The following is a 15,976-nucleotide window of genomic DNA, read 5'->3' on the forward strand; positions in this document are numbered from 1 at the left end:
CTCTCTGCGCTTTTAACGGACCTCTGAGACTATCACAGTGCAGGTGCATTTATACGGAGACTTGATTACACACAGGTGGATTGTATTTATCATCATTAGTCATTTAGGTCAACATTGGATCATTCAGAGATCCTCACTGAACTTCTGGAGAGAGTTTGCTGCACTGAAAGTAAAGGGGCTGAATAATTTTGCACGCCCAATTTTTCAGTTTTTGATTTGTTAAAAAAGTTTGAAATATCCAATAAATATCGTTCCACTTCATGATTGTGTCCCACTTGTTGTTGATTCTTCACAAAAAAATACAGTTTTATATCTTTATGTTTGAAGCCTGAAATGTGGCAAAAGGTCGCAAAGTTCAAGGGGGCCGAATACTTTCGCAAGGCACTGTATATATTTTTAATGTATTATACCTTACATTGTTAGCCCAGAAAACCTAAAGTGTTATTACATACAACCGGGAAGAACTATTGGATATCAGAGAGACGTCAATTTACCAGCATACCAGCACTACGACCACGAATACGACTTTCCCAAAGCGGATGCTTTGTTTGCACCTCCCAGGGCATTTGAACTGATTCCAGAGGCCGACCCAAAACAACACCGTCAGAGGAGAGGGTGCCAGAACAGTCTTCTAGTGAGGCTTCAGATGCGCGGACACCACCCACCGCTTCCGAGTATATTACTAGCTAATGTCCAGTCCCTAGTTAACAAAGTTGACGAAATTAGGGCAAGAGTTGCTTTCCAAAGAGATATCCGGGTTTGTAACATACTCTGTTTCACGGAGACATGGCTAGCTGGGGACATGCTATCGGAGTCCGTACAGCCAATGGGATTTTCAGTGTATTGCGTCGACAGGAACAAACATCTCTCTGGTAACAAGGGCAGGGGTACACTCTGATTTACCACCCAAAGATATTCCTGAACAACATCTATTTGCACCCCTACTGGATGGAAATGACAAATGGAATGGCTGTGCTCAATGCAATGGCACTTATAAATGTAGATCCTTCAAACAGGGAAATTGATCCCAATCAAAGGTGTTATTACGTGCACCACTAAGGCAGTTATTTATCTTATAACTTGTCCTTGTGGTAAAAAAAAATATGTAGGTAAAACAAAGCGTGAATTAAAAGTACGTATCTCAGAGCATCGTAGCAACATTAAGTGTAGAAACTTTACTTACCCAGTTGCGGCCCACTTCTTGGAGGCAGGCCACTCGATTTCGTCTCTGCATTATATTGGCATCGAACATGTCACCCTACCTAGGAGAGGGGGTGACCTTGATAATTTATTGTTAAACGAGAGGTTTCCTGGATCTTTAATTTAAAGACCCTTGCGCCCTTCGGTCTCAACGTAGACTTTGATCTGAAGTCATTCTTGTGATTATTGTGACTTTGCCATTGTAATTGTTTGTAAGCTTGTGTAGTCAAATGAATTTATGATCGTATGCTATCCATTTGTTGTTCGTATACTGTTCTTTGTATGACATTTTAATATTTGATCATTAACCAATGATATTAGGCCACTTTTGGCCATGATTACAGACACCTGTGTCTTTTGACACTATATAAACGAGTCATCCCGCAGTGTTTGTGTTTATACCCTGATGAAGACAGCTTGAACTAGGTAATTACATTTTTGCATCTGAGCTCCTAGAGTGTGCGGCTCTCTTTTATTTTCAAGTTATCTACTCTGCTGGCCAGCACCTCGCCTAAATAGGTGTGCGTTTCTTTTTCTTCTAGGAAGTTAACATACACCTTATCCAAAAACATTTAAACTCAGTTTTTCACAATTCCTAACATTTAATTCAAGTAAAAATCCCCTGTCTTAGGTATGTTAGGATCACCACTTTAATTTTAAGAATGTGAAATGTCAGAATAATAGTAGAAAGTGATTTATTTCAGCTTTTATTTCTTTCATCACATTCAACTCGCCGTGTTTGGAGGACAAAGAATGCTGAGTTGCATCCAAAGAACACCATACCTACTGTGAAGCATGGGGGTGGAAACATCATGCTTTGGGGCTGTTTTTCTGCAAAGGTACCAGGACGACTGATCCGTGTAAAGGAAAGAATGAATGGGGCCATGTATCGTGAGATTTTGAGTGAAAACCTCCTTCCATCAGCAAGGCCATTGAAGATGAAACGTGGCTGGGTCTTTCAGCATGACAATGATCCCAAACACACCGCCCGGTCAACGAAGGAGTGGCTTCGTAAGAAGCATTTCAAGGTCCTGGAGTGGCCTAGCCAGTCTCCAGATCTCAACCCCATAGAAAATCTTTGGAGGGAGTTGAAAGTCCGTGTTGCCCAGCAACAGCCCCAAAACATCACTGCTCTAGAGGAGATCTGCATGGAGGAATGGGCCAAAATACCAGCAACAGTGTGTGAAAACCTTGTGAAGACTTACAGAAAACGTTTGACCTCTGTCATTGCCAACAAAGGGTATATAACAAAGTATTGAGATAAACTTTTGTTATTGACCAAATACTTATTTTCCACCATAATTTGCAAATAAATTCATTAAAAATCCTACAATGTGATTTTCTGGATTTTTTTCTAATTTTGTCTGTCATAGTTGAAGTGTACCTATGATGAAAATTACAGGCCTCTCTCATTTTTTAAGTAGGAGAACTTGCACAATTGGTGGCTGACTAAATACTTTTTTGCCTCACTGTATTCTTTACTATCTATTGCATCTTAGCCGCTCTGTCACTGCTCATCCATAAATTTTATACTTTATATTCTCATCCCATTCCTTTACTAGATTGTGTGTATTAGGTTTTGTTGTGGAATTTGTTAAGATATTAGATTTGTTGTGAAATTGTTAGATACTGCTGCACCGTCGGATCTAGAAACATTTCGCTACACTCGCAATAACATCTACTAACCATGTGTATGTGACCAATAAAATGTGATTTTACTTTATTTGTCTTACAATTAAACATCTTACTCTTACTTGTCGATCCTAGAGATATGGAACAAAATTATGCGGGACAATATGTGTGGAAGGCCATTGCCAAGTATCAAGTGAAGGAAACATTCAACTCATCTGAGAAGGACCTGAGACAACAAGCACTCAGGTAATACTGAGTCTGGTGACATTAGTAAAGGGACGGAATGAGACCAAAATCCATAAGGGAGAATGAAACCTTGGAGGGGATTCAAGACCTGCCATTGTGCATATCTGTTACAATCTATTCTCTGCTTGCATAGGAATCATCTCTGCTAGGTTGGCCCAGACCTATAACCTGGATGTGATGGAAAGTTTGATCCCTGAGAAGCCTATGTGTGGGGAGGAGGCTTCCAAGAGATGCTACCTTACCAGGGAGAATGGTACTGCCAGAGGTAAGACTGTTCACATTGTAGCACTACAGGGAAATGTTTCTACTTGAATAAATATCAAACGAATCTGTTACTAGACTTGCAAAGAATGTGTTGATATATTACAAGAGATTGTACTCAAAAGACCATGAAAAAAACATTACACCCCATGTGTTCAAGAGGTTCTACTGTGTAGCCCAAAGCAGCTGAATGAGATTATATGTCATGGGTGTCAAACTCATCTTCAACAAGGTCTGGAGGGCCACACGGAAAATTGATTGTATTTCCTTGCCGTCAAAATTAGCAAAAGATAGACCCTCTATCCAGCGTTTTTTTTGTGTGTTTTTGATACTCTCTGATGGTCAAGCTTTCATTTTGGTTATTGTTAACGAGCTGGACACGTTCATGACTGTATAAATGTAAGTCCATTACATTTCTACACAGTTTTGATTTGGTTTTAGTCATTTGAAAGTATATTAAGTTTATATTGAGTTTTCTGTTTTACTCAGACCACCTGCGGGCCAGATTGCGGGCCATAAGTTTGACACCCGTGTTCTAAGTGTTGCTGCTATGTGTTTGTAGGGAATGCCAGGTGAAGCACTGGGCCAAACACAAGGCGGCCTGCCAACTGATGACTGAAGCCACAGAAAAGCTCCAGAAGGACTTGACCATAACTCCTGAAGAGAGAAAGGTGGACATCAGCAATATATTGGACTGAGTTTTTAAATGTTTTAATTTCACCTTTATTTAACCAGGTAGGCAAGTTGAGAACAAGTTCTCATTTACAATTGCGACCTGGCCAAGATAAAGCAAAGCAGTTCGACACATTCAACGTCACAGAGTTACACATGGAGTAAAACAAACATACAGTCAATAATATAGTATAAACAAGTTTATATACGATGTGAGCAAATAAGGTGAGATAAGGGAGGTAAAGGCAAAAAAAGTGTAATGGGAGAGAAAAGAGAGGTCTTATGTGGTGACAAGTCAATGGAAAGATATTCACCTATATGCAATTTGGGATGGGATTTGAATGCAATTGTTATGGTTTTGGACTGTTAATGTTAACCTTTTGAGGTTTGTCTGTCTCAATTAAATTCCGACTTCTAGATTGTATTAATGCAAACGTTGACGGCTCCCGGGTGGCGCAACGATCTAATGCACTGCATCTCAGTGCTTGAGGAGTCACTACAGACACCCTGGTTCGAATCCAGGCTGTTTCACAACCGGCCGTGATTGGGAGTCCCATAGGGCGGCACACAATTGGCCCAGCATCATCCAGGTTTGGCCAGTGTAGGCCATCTTTGTATATAAGAATTTGTTTTTAACTGACTTGTCTAGTTAAATAAAGGTAAAACATTCATTTAAAAAAATAAATTATCAAACAGAGTTTATATCCCTTTGATCTCAGACCTGATATATCCCTTTGATCTCAGACTGAGTGGAACTCACAGGTTGAACCTGGGAAGGAGCACAACTCAAGACTTGCTAATTAAATTGTAATAATGGGCTCCTCATTAGCTTGTCATCTTACAAGTTGTTTAGCACATTTTTTTTGACAATTCTAACAATTAAATAAGCCTATGCGTCTGTCATAGATGTGAAATAGAAAAATGTTTTACAAGAAACTCCAAAGTTTGTGGCCTCATGTTTTGACTCATCATCATGGTCAGTCATCCTGGGATCAGAATCTGCCTATTGTTCAGGTAACTGCACGGTATCCATTTCACTGGGTAGTATTTCAAAGTAACTTTACCCACTTGATTGTTTAGACTCTGCGCGCCTTGAACTGTAAAAAAGGGTGTGCCTGTGAAGTTCACATGTTAACTGACAAACATATAACATATACTGTCAATGGATGATTAGTAAATGATTATCCTTAATGTAGTTTGTATTTGAATGTCACTAATGAAATAGCATACAGATACACAGTGTTCAATGGCGATGGAGGGCTGGGATTTACACACACACACATCTCCCGCGCCCGCTCTACTGTTCAAGACTCAGAAGCACCCCCTATGTGAAAACATTCCGGATGTCAAGAACAGTAGTCTGCTCTTCACTTTCTCGTCTTTCTCTCATTTTCTTGTCTTGTTATTGCGTCACATGTTGGGGTGTCCGAATAGGGTGATGAGGTCGTTATAAAGTAAACGCGCTGCTGATAATCTCGATTTTTTTTCGAATTGGGGTATTTCCGTTAAGTAGCGGATAATACATTGTTTCCAGACCAGACGCGAAACTGCCCACCTCTGCTCCGTTATTCGTAATAACTTATATGGAAACTTGGTACGATAGAAGAACATCGGGGACGAGGCATCGGCCGCTGCGGGGTGGATCCCGGATTTGGTAAATTGTTAAACTTTCAAAACAAGTCTATAGCAAGTTTTATGAATGATGTGAAATAGGCTCGGTCCCTTGCTTCTTGTGTTTCTAGGCTACCCCCTCCTCCCTCATACATCTTCATCTGTGATGCTAAACGGCTGCATGTAGGCCTGATTTACAATTATTATTCACGACATGTTTGAAGCAGAATATTGGCGATTTATTCGATTATATAATCTGACATTTGATGGTATGCAAATTAATATAACTAGTTATCTTGGTATTTAATAATAGACGGCAACGTGCTCCGTTATTAAAACAATAAAGAACAGGACAATTATAAAATAGCCTTAAAACGCTATTTTTTATTATTATTAGACCAGTTTATTGATGCAGCAAATGGCAAATTATATTAAAGTACTAACACAGATCATTTTATGCCGAGAAACAATGACTTCATTCATACTCAGTAGGCTATAGAATAGGCTATTTTATTTAGTTCAAGCTGTGGTTTCTATAGTAAGGGAAGCATAGCTGTATGGGAAGTTCTCCCCACATTTGAAGGCTAGCAACAATGTACTACTGTAGGCCAATGTCCTGTCCATGAGTTGGTGCTTCATGATTGGTGACGCTGGATTGTGTATTATTGTTTTTAGTCACAGGTGTGATGATTGCCTCTGAGTGAAGAAGGAACTGAAGCTGTGACTAACAGAATGTCTTGGGGTGAGTTCATTGAGCTCCGTGAGTTGAGGCTGCATGACAATGACCGGATTGAGCTGACCTGCTGCGAGGTGCCTCGCTCACCACCTCGCCTGGAGCGGGCCAATGCCCTGCGGATCAGCCCAGGGAAGGTCCCAGAGCTGCTCAGCCGGGTGGGCATCATCCGACTGCTGGGGGATAGCCTGGACCCACGGCTCACAGATGAGAGGGGAGAGGGACATGACTTCCAGCCCTGCAGCCATGCCCAGCCCACCTGGTGTGACCTGTGTGGAGACTTCATCTGGGGACTGTACAAACAGAGCCTGCGCTGTGCCAGTGAGTCTGTCTTCTGCTGCTGCATAGGATTGACTTCCATGATAATTATTAGGATTGTATGTCTGCATACATGTATGTCACAGGCAACCGGTGGCACCTTAATTGGGGAGGACGGGCTCATAGTAATGGCTGGAACGGAATGGTATCAAACACATGGTTTCCATGGAGTGAATGAAATGGTGGTTGATACCATTTAATTCACTCCATTCCAGACATTATTATGAGCGGTCCTCCCCTCAACAGCCTCCTGTGTTATGTAGGCCTATGTGCGTGAGTGTTATAGGGTTTAACTATGGCTAGCCTATGAGAATGTGTTTCAAGGTTATCCCACTTCTGACACCAATATAATGAAACGGGCAAGGAGTGTGGCGCGAACCCTCGACCCTCTAGCAGACATAGAAAGCATGGTCAAGAGGCAGAGTTGATTTCCGCCCGTGCAAACCAGGGTCCTACAGTATTATATAGCCTGTTTGTGTGTGCATAGGATATACTGTATGTGTTTGTTTATGTATATGCCAGGCCATAAAGCTTTAAGTCATTGTTTCTCAGATGGACTAAATGGGCTTTTTGTAAGATGGGCTCTATTCACAGGACTCAGTATTCATTAGGCCTGAATAGGCTTTAATGAGGAGTTTCTGCAAAGAGGGACATTACTGTTCCCAGCAGCGACGAACCAGCTGAGAACCAAACCGCTCGCCTGGAAATCCCAGACCCTGTTTTAGCTCTGGAGTACTTGGAAAACTCCCAAATTCAGTCAGCTGTTGGCGGCAGTCTATTCTTTAGGGCATTAAGATGGATCTAGTGTTTAAAAAAAAAAATGTCTGTGTAGGTACATGCATAATCTTCAAAGTTTACACTATGATCTTCCTTTCCTCTGGCTGAAACCGGCCCTTTAAATTGTTATGTGTGGCCATTACATGTGTGGAGAGAGAATTGAGAAGTGTAGCCTGTGTCTGAAGTGTATGGGGAATATACTGGTAAACTCTCATGACAACACCTCTTTATATGTCAAATAATCCCTCTACTGTCTAGCAATACTTGTCTGATCATGTCCTGTTTGATTAGTTAGTGACCAATTTGAAGTAATATTTTTTAGTCTGTGACTAGTTGTCAAACGTGTAATGACTCCATGTGGCCAGTGGAGGACAGCAGATAAATTAGAATCTCAAAATGTCCCAAAACTGGAGGGAATTGACATCCTAAATTGAGTAAATGGAAGTTTGTGCCAGTGCTCAACACTTCTTTTCATAGCGGACATTTCCTTACATCTGTGGAGATGTGACTTTGATTACAACCCATGATCTGATCAAATCCTGTTTTTAATTCATCACTATCTTTTCTCACAGATTGCGGATTCACATGTCACTATCGATGTCGACCTCTCATCCAATTAGATTGCAGTTTGGATCGTGGCTCCACAGTTGAACAAACATGTGCTGTAGAGACTGATACAAATGTGGTAAGAACCTCATGATCTGATGTATGCGTGTCATTTCATTTGTTTTCTCTACTCAACCTCTCATTCACCGGCCATGTCGTGTGTCATGACCACCACCTATCCACTATTCAGGCCATACTCTTTGTGGTGACATGGTGTCTGCACACTCTCTGTAATCAATCACCCTAGTCTTCTTTTCTTTCTATTCATGTTTCTTTCTATTCCATGATCCCCCTGTGTCAGGTCCTTTCAGTTCAGGTCCTCTCTCTCACAATTCCCTTTGGCTACAGTACCCTATCTATGGGCATCAATCATTTATATGTATTTTATTTGTATTTATTAATGAACCTTTATTTAACAAGGCAAGTCAGTTAAGGTTAAGAACAAATTATTATTTACAATGACGGCCTACCCCGGGCCAATTTTGCACCGCCCTATAGGACTCCCAATCACGGCCGGTTGTGATACAGCCTGGAATCGAACCAGGGTCTGCAGTGCCTTAGATTGCTGCGCCACTCGGGAGCTAGTCTTATCTGATATATTTATTTTTCTCTAAAGTGGTGCTGTTCTCTGTAGAACCATAGGCCTACATATGTCATGCATTTGTCATGTTATGAGAATCCCCTATGCTCTGCTTTCATCTGAATCCTCACATGATTTTCATTGTCTCACGTCGCATTTATTATTGGCAGACAGGAAAAGGGGGGGTATGATGTCATGGGAGTTCTAATTTTCCCTCAGCGCCCAATCATGGCCGTTTGCGCTGGTTTTGTGTATTTTCTAATCTCAACTGCCTGGGTGGGGCCTCCGCCGTCCGGGGAGAGAGATGGAAAGGCGGGGGCTGGTCCCGCATCCTGTTCTCTGCTCGTTTTGAGAAACCGAAACGTGGCCAGATTGAACAGGAAACCGACAAAAACGTGCTTTAGAACGTTGTTGAAGTTTACAGGGAGATACTAACTATACTAGCAGTCTGAATACGCTACACACTATCTGTGAATCTCAAGTTGCTGTAGTTACTACATGTTTATTACAGCGGGATACATTTTAAGATATACATTGTTTTATTAAACGGGAAACTAGGCCTATTAGTCCTCCAATCAAAGCCGAATTAGATACAATTTGAGAAATTGTAGCGAAGTCTGATCGCAATATCGTTCCAGAGTCTAACGTTACATTGCAACATTTTGATCATGAAAGACGCGGTCAGTGTTTCGGATAAGAGCCCATCCTTCGGGAAGACGTGGGGCAGCTCCACCAGTAGCGGATACTGCAGTGGGGACTCGGATTCTGAGTTCGAGCAGTACTTTACTGCTCGCACATCATTCATTTGCAAATCCAAGAAAGAGAAGGTAAGAATGATAACTTTATCAAGCAGACAGGACTATGTCAATTGCCTACCAAGCTGTTTCCATTTAGAATAGTTCTGTTTAATTGTATTTTTTATTTTACCTTTATTTAACTAGGAAAGTTCTTATTTACAATGACGGGCTACCCCGGCCAAACCCAAACGACACTGGGCCAATTGTGTGCCGCCCTATGGGACTCCCAATCACGGCCGGTTGTGAGACAGCCTGGAATTGAACCAGGGTCTGTAGTGACGCCTCTAGCACTGAGATGCAGTGCCTTAGACCGCTGCCCCACTCAGGAGCCCACTCTGTAACTTTCTTTATAGTTGCATTGTAGTTTATGATTATTCACTAATAGCGTGATTGCTGTAGTACCCCGAGTAACTATACCATGGCTCCTTTAAAAAAAAAATCATTGGGATCTGCTGTACCTCTCATATAAAACATTTCACTACAGACCCGTGTTCAATCCCAGGCTCTGTCACAGCCGGCCGCTACCAGGAGACCCATGAGCTGGCGGACAATTGGCCCAGCGCCGTCCGGGTTAGGGGAGGGTTTGCCCGGCCGGGATGTCCTTGTCCCATTGCGCTCTAGCGACTCGTTGTGGCGGGCCGGGCACATGCACGCTGACCTCGGTTGCCAGCTGTACAGTGTTTCCTCCGACACATTGGTGCTGCTGGCTTCCGGGTTAAGAAAGCAGTTTGGCTTGCTTAACATCTATATTACAATGATGACTCTTACACCCTGATGCTGAGAACCACTCACAAATTCATGTTTAGTGACGCACCCATGATACTGTACCTCTAGTTAAGTTTCGGAACACAAACACACTCATGTAGCCTACTGTTCAGTGTTCTACTCTCACATCTGAACAAACATTACACTTACAAAGCTTGCACACACAAGTCTGCATATAAGCCTGCACACATATTTCCGCAGGGTTTCAATGAGTAATGGCAAAATAAGATCATGTCTGATTAACTAATATTTCCACATCATCTTGAATGTTATTATACAGAGTACAGTACAAAGTGATAACGTCACCGTGAACATTAGTGACTCCTTAGTAGAATGAGCTGGCTCTCATTTTGTGATTGCCTATTTAATAATTAACTGCAGGACATTAACTCAGCAGCCTTTCAATCTGCATTAGGATGTAGGTTATTGATCTGGTTTATTGATCTTTTTTTCACAGCTTGACATTGCTTTATGTAGTTTTGTGCTCCATGAATTCTGGGCAGCTGTGGCCATTCATTTCTCCAATGTGTAAACATCAGCTAACTCTCCGCATTAGGAACATGATTAGTGGGATAAACAACACAAGAGCAATATAGTTTTGAATGGCACCATTCCTAAAGAGTTATTTATTTGTCCCTGTGATTTTCCTCCTGATTTAGTTATTTTTCTTGTGATTTTGCCCCAGGGTACTGATGGTAGCACGAGCCATGGAGATTAATGGCTATTGATCTATGGATCATCCCTCCACGAAAAACAGCTACTGTTGGTCCCCTAATTCAGTGTTTCCCAATCCTGGTCCCCAAGTGCCTCCAACAATACAGAGTTTTGTTGTAGCCCTTGACAAACACACCTCACTCAGCTCATTGAGGGTTTGATGATTAGTTGACAAGTTGAATCAGGTGTGCTTGTCCAGTGTTACAGTAAAAATGTGTACTGTTGGGGGTACCTGAGGACTAGGGTTGGGAAATACTGCCCTAATTGATGCGCCTACATTTTGTGCATCATATGTCCTGAATAACATCCTCACACAGGAAGCAAGAACGGACCATTAGACACCGGAAGTGCATACATGTGGTGGATACCGTGTGTCCATACCAGACATCTCAAGCGGGCGGGGGATATTTTTTTACATGAACACAGCATTAAAGAATGCAGCTCAAAGCCGTTGCAGACATTACAAACAGCTGCACGTTCCCCCATGGCGCCTCCCTCTTCAGAGATAGGAGTTCAGGAACTAGGATTGGTCAGCGCTGACATCATTGTACTCCACTACTTCCCTATTGTAAGCTATGGCTACGTTGACACTTGACAGGAAGTTTGGAATCTGATGCAACCGGTGGTCATTTGTGAAGGAAGGAGTGGAGCTTACAGGAAGTTAGCACTGTGAAGCATAGGTTACTATTTAGCACATTTACCAACTCTTCATTATACAGCAGCAACAAGTCCTGAAAAAGCAGTAATGCTGTTTCTCATACCATTTTGACCTACACCAGTCTAGTGCTTCCTTCTTCTCAGCTACTGCGGGAAAAAACCCAGCTTGTCCACCTCTGGGAATTTTCATTGGGATGATTTTCTTAACTAAATGTTTAGTTCAATTGGTCGATATGTCATGCCTCCTTAACTGTCCCTCTAATCAATTTGATTTTTTTTCAATATGAAATGTTGTGGGGTGTTAGTTTGCCCCCATTAGGCCCACATAACACATTTCTTACAGGCATGATTTTACATGCAACACATTTAAACTTGGCTTAAAGTGGTAGAACACAAAAGACTCCCAAGATAACCCTTTTTTTGTCTTTAGGAAGATGAGAGAGTAAGCCAAATGGAAAGAGGGCTTTTACGGCCTCTTCGACAATGAAAGTGTAACCAATAAATGGCTTATTGAAATATTGACTCCCTTTTCTATCTCTCTGGTCAGGATGAGCAGGTCAAATGTGGGAAGCAGCAGGAGCTGTCAGGCACAGAGATCCAGCAGAAGGTGAAGGAGTACAATGCTCAAATCAACAGCAACCTCTTTATGAACCTGGTGAGTACTAACAAGTTGCCCTTATACCTTTGTAGTAACATTGTAATAAATCTAGTATACCATTGTAATAACATTGTAATAAATCTAGTAATTCAGTAATTGCTCAGTTACAATACTGCAGAATTACACCAACAATGTAATGTCTACTATGCAATAACATGTTGATAATGTGTGTTAATGTTAAATTTTATGACAACATTTCTTCATTCTCTTCAACAGAACAAAGATGGTTCCTTCACTGGCTTCATAAAGGTCCAGTTCAAGCTGGTACGACCTGTGTCAGTTCCCCCACCGAGAAAAGGTACTGCAACACAGGATGGTGCGGTCAAGAAGAATGGGGGAGTAAAACGTTGCACCTCTTTCTACCTGCCCAAGGATATATCTAAACACCTACACATCAGCTCCCGGACATGCGCTCGTGAGGTCATCGAAGCCTTGCTAAAGAAGTTCACTGTGGTGGACAACCCTGGAAAGTTTGCCCTGTTTGAGCGCACCGAGCGTCATGACCAAGGTAAGCCTACCTCTGTGACCGGTTTTGTGGCAGCACATGTCTGTTCTTTGTTCTGCATTGACATCACATACAGTAGATAAATACAACGAGGTGCAATACAGTTGATTAATTCTATTGTCCTCCTGTATTTCTCTCAGTGTTCCTACGTAAGCTGTCTGATGACGAGCGTCCACTCGAACTGCGTCTGTGTGCTGGACCCAATGAGAAAGCCCTCAGTTTGGTATTGAAAGAGAATGAGACTGGAGAGGTCAACGTGAGTATTGAGCATGCATTGGGCATTCATTGTCAAACCAACATGGCCATTTCACATTGTGCAGCATACACTAATGCTCTGTCTCCCTCCTCTCTCTGTCCAGTGGGATGCCTTCTCTATGCCAGAGCTCAAGAACTTTGTCCGCATGTTACAGCGTGAGGAGGAGGAGCATGTCAAGCAGATTTTGCAGCGCTACGCTCTGGCCCGCACCAGAATGCAGGAGACCCAAGCTGCTGCTTCCATCCCTGGTGGTTCCTCCGCTAGTGGTTCCACCCCTGGCTGAGAAACATGTCGCCTATGGGACAACCTGCACCTCTGACTGACAACCATCACAAGATGACCAGTCATCACTGCATCCAAAGATCCCAGAGAACACAAGTGGACACCTCCCTCAAAGGAGGAGAGTGAAAGAACGAATGAGAGCGAGAGGGCGCATGAGAGCAAGAGGGCAAGCGCGTGTGAATGTGAGAGCTATCAGAAGTGCCGTACAGCTAGAGAGAGTCTGTTGATAATGAGAGTTGAGAAACAGTATATGAAACTGTGGCTGATGAGAGACTGGCTTTGTCCAGTACTGCCTCTCATTATGGGGGCGCCATTTCACTATCCTGGGTCAGCTACCTGGTTCGTAGCGTTTATCACATTATTCTTGCTGGCAGTAGGGTCCATAGATTATATCATTTATAGCTTTGGGGTAACGATCAAAGATCATTTTGAGACACCTGAGTGGGGTAAGCCATATCAAAAAGCTGTTTAACTCCCTTAATGCCAAGCAATAAGAGGGTAGCCAACCTACTAGCTAAGACAAATGTTAAACATATTCAGGTGCTGTCTGCCTCAGTATCTCCAGACCCAAATGCTAGTCAGAATAACAAGCGATGGACATTATGGGCCAGGTAGGTACCCCAGGTTTCCATTTGACCCCAATCTCTGCCACATACCTCTTGCACATCTGTACTGTGATGGATGTTACTCTTTTTGCTGTCCCTTTATGAAACTGAGTGGGAGTGCCCCATGTGTTGGGTGCACTGTGAATGTCAATTGAGAGGACAATCCCCAGGTTGATTTAATTGATAGGGAATCCCCAGGTTGATTTAATTGATAGGGGAATCTCATCCTTGAAACACTTTGAACTGGAAGCTGATGATTTTTATGGAATGTTTGTTTGTTTGTATATCTTTTCATGTTCTTTATGAGATTTTAAACCTAAAACAACAGAATAATAGAGTTGAGAATTGGATTCATATGATCAGTACATGTCTATATTGCTTGAAATAATACCTTGACTGTCAATTATTAAAAAAAAATGTTTTTACATGTCCAGTGTCAATATATTTTTTACAAAACAATAATAAATTAGCACTGTTCACATTACATAAGATATCCTTCACTAAGGTGTGGTGTCTCTTGATGATGGGGGTATTCCATTGGGATGATATTCGTTTACTAAATAATGCTATCCTCACTTGGCAGTTATGGCTAGTTGCGAGTACTTGGTTTGCGGTCCAAATACTTAAAAGACACACTCTTCCACTTACCCTCGCCTTATGCCCTTGGGGGGATACTCCGTCGCCATCTTGGCGGGTGGTCCAAATGATTAGCCAAGCAAGGGAAGTTTGCAACGTAAGGCCCTCAGGCCTCGTTTTCATTGGATTTTGCGAGTGTATAATTATGTTAATTCCGGGGTCTGAAACTCCCCATAATTCAATTCGCGACGATTGTACATCCGCTAAAAAAAGTCAGCGAAAACTTAAAAACAACATCAATGGAGAAGGCAACATACAAGTGGAATTAAAAACGAATGCAAATAAGTTTGAAATTGTGCTACTAATGCACATGATGGCACAAACACGCCTCGTTAAAAGCAAATATGTTTTTGTTTGGTTATCTTTTGAAAATTGTAGAAAAAAACATTTCCCTTCCTCAGAAGTTCCAGCTAGGCAGGCTACCGTTAGCTAGCTATCATACAGTAGGCGTATATTAATAATGATATATTTAATATAAGTAGACATGCAATCATAATTGACTGTTGCGCATATAAAGCACCCACAAGTACCTGTGGCTGAAAACACAATCATCGCGGGATGAACGAGTGACGAATTTCCATTAAAAAATAATGCCTGCCTCCTTTTTAATTTATTTATTTTATTAACAACAAATGAATACAGGAAGTACATGTGGGAACACAAGTATATATAAATAATATACAATGGACAATAGGGCTAGGGGGTACAATATCACATTATACAAGGACCTTAAGGGACATACAAACACTCATTATTCTAACAGCTTTTTGTTAGTAGAGTATTTAATTGTCTTGAAATACAGTTCAATTTATTTATGTAAGGTTAGAATATGTTTTTTTTGTTGTAAATTTACATTTGTCAATATGAAATTTGGCCAAAAGAATAATGAAATGAATTACATAAAAATGTTTCAGCTTATTTCTATCGTAGGTAAAGAATTCAAGCAGTACATCTCTCCACAATATTGTAAGATCTTCATAAACGTGTTCAATTATAAATCTACTGATGTCTTGCCACAGTTTTCTTACATGAATGCAATGCCAAAAAAGATGCAACACAATTCCTGCCTCCCTTTTTTAAATTTTATTTTATTAATATCAAATCAATACATAAAGCACACGAGGGAACACAAGCATACATAGATTACAAACAATAGACAATCGAGCTAGGGGGTACAATATCACATTACAATTACACAAGGACCTTAAGGGACATGCATATACTTACAATTCTAACAGCTTTTTTGTTAGTAGAGCATTTAACCGTCTTAAAATACAGTTCAATTTCTTTTTGTAGGGTACGAAAATGTGGTTTTCTGTTTGTAAATTTACATTTGTGTATATGAAATTTGGCCAAAAGAATAATGAAATTAATTACGTAAAAATGATTGCGCTTATTTCTATTGTATGTAAAGAATCCAAACAGTACATCTCTCCACAATAGTGTAAAATCTTCATAAATGTGT

At 41.3% G+C, this 15,976-nt stretch overlaps 1 protein-coding gene across 2 annotated transcripts; it reads left to right on the forward strand.

Annotated features, from left to right (window-relative positions):
- The first annotated feature begins 5,345 nt into the window (after positions 1 to 5,345).
- On the forward strand, positions 5,346 to 14,302 carry LOC115143442 (ras association domain-containing protein 1-like). Of its 2 annotated transcripts, XM_029683885.1 has the most exons (7): positions 5,346 to 5,665; positions 6,298 to 6,676; positions 8,023 to 8,135; positions 12,117 to 12,224; positions 12,444 to 12,735; positions 12,873 to 12,988; positions 13,092 to 14,302. In XM_029683885.1, exons 2-7 carry the CDS (start codon positions 6,355 to 6,357, stop codon positions 13,269 to 13,271), a joined length of 1,131 nt encoding a protein of 376 aa, XP_029539745.1. In that variant the 5' UTR covers positions 5,346 to 5,665; positions 6,298 to 6,354; the 3' UTR covers positions 13,272 to 14,302. The 2 variants fall into 2 exon arrangements, with proteins under 2 accessions (XP_029539745.1, XP_029539746.1); XM_029683886.2 differs by lacking the exons at positions 5,346 to 5,665; positions 6,298 to 6,676; positions 8,023 to 8,135 and adding an exon at positions 8,844 to 9,463.
- Positions 14,303 to 15,976: the final 1,674 nt, after the last annotated feature.

This window comes from Oncorhynchus nerka, linkage group LG15 (assembly GCF_034236695.1).
Source record: "Oncorhynchus nerka isolate Pitt River linkage group LG15, Oner_Uvic_2.0, whole genome shotgun sequence".
In the NCBI taxonomy this organism is placed as follows: Eukaryota; Metazoa; Chordata; class Actinopteri; order Salmoniformes; family Salmonidae; genus Oncorhynchus; species Oncorhynchus nerka.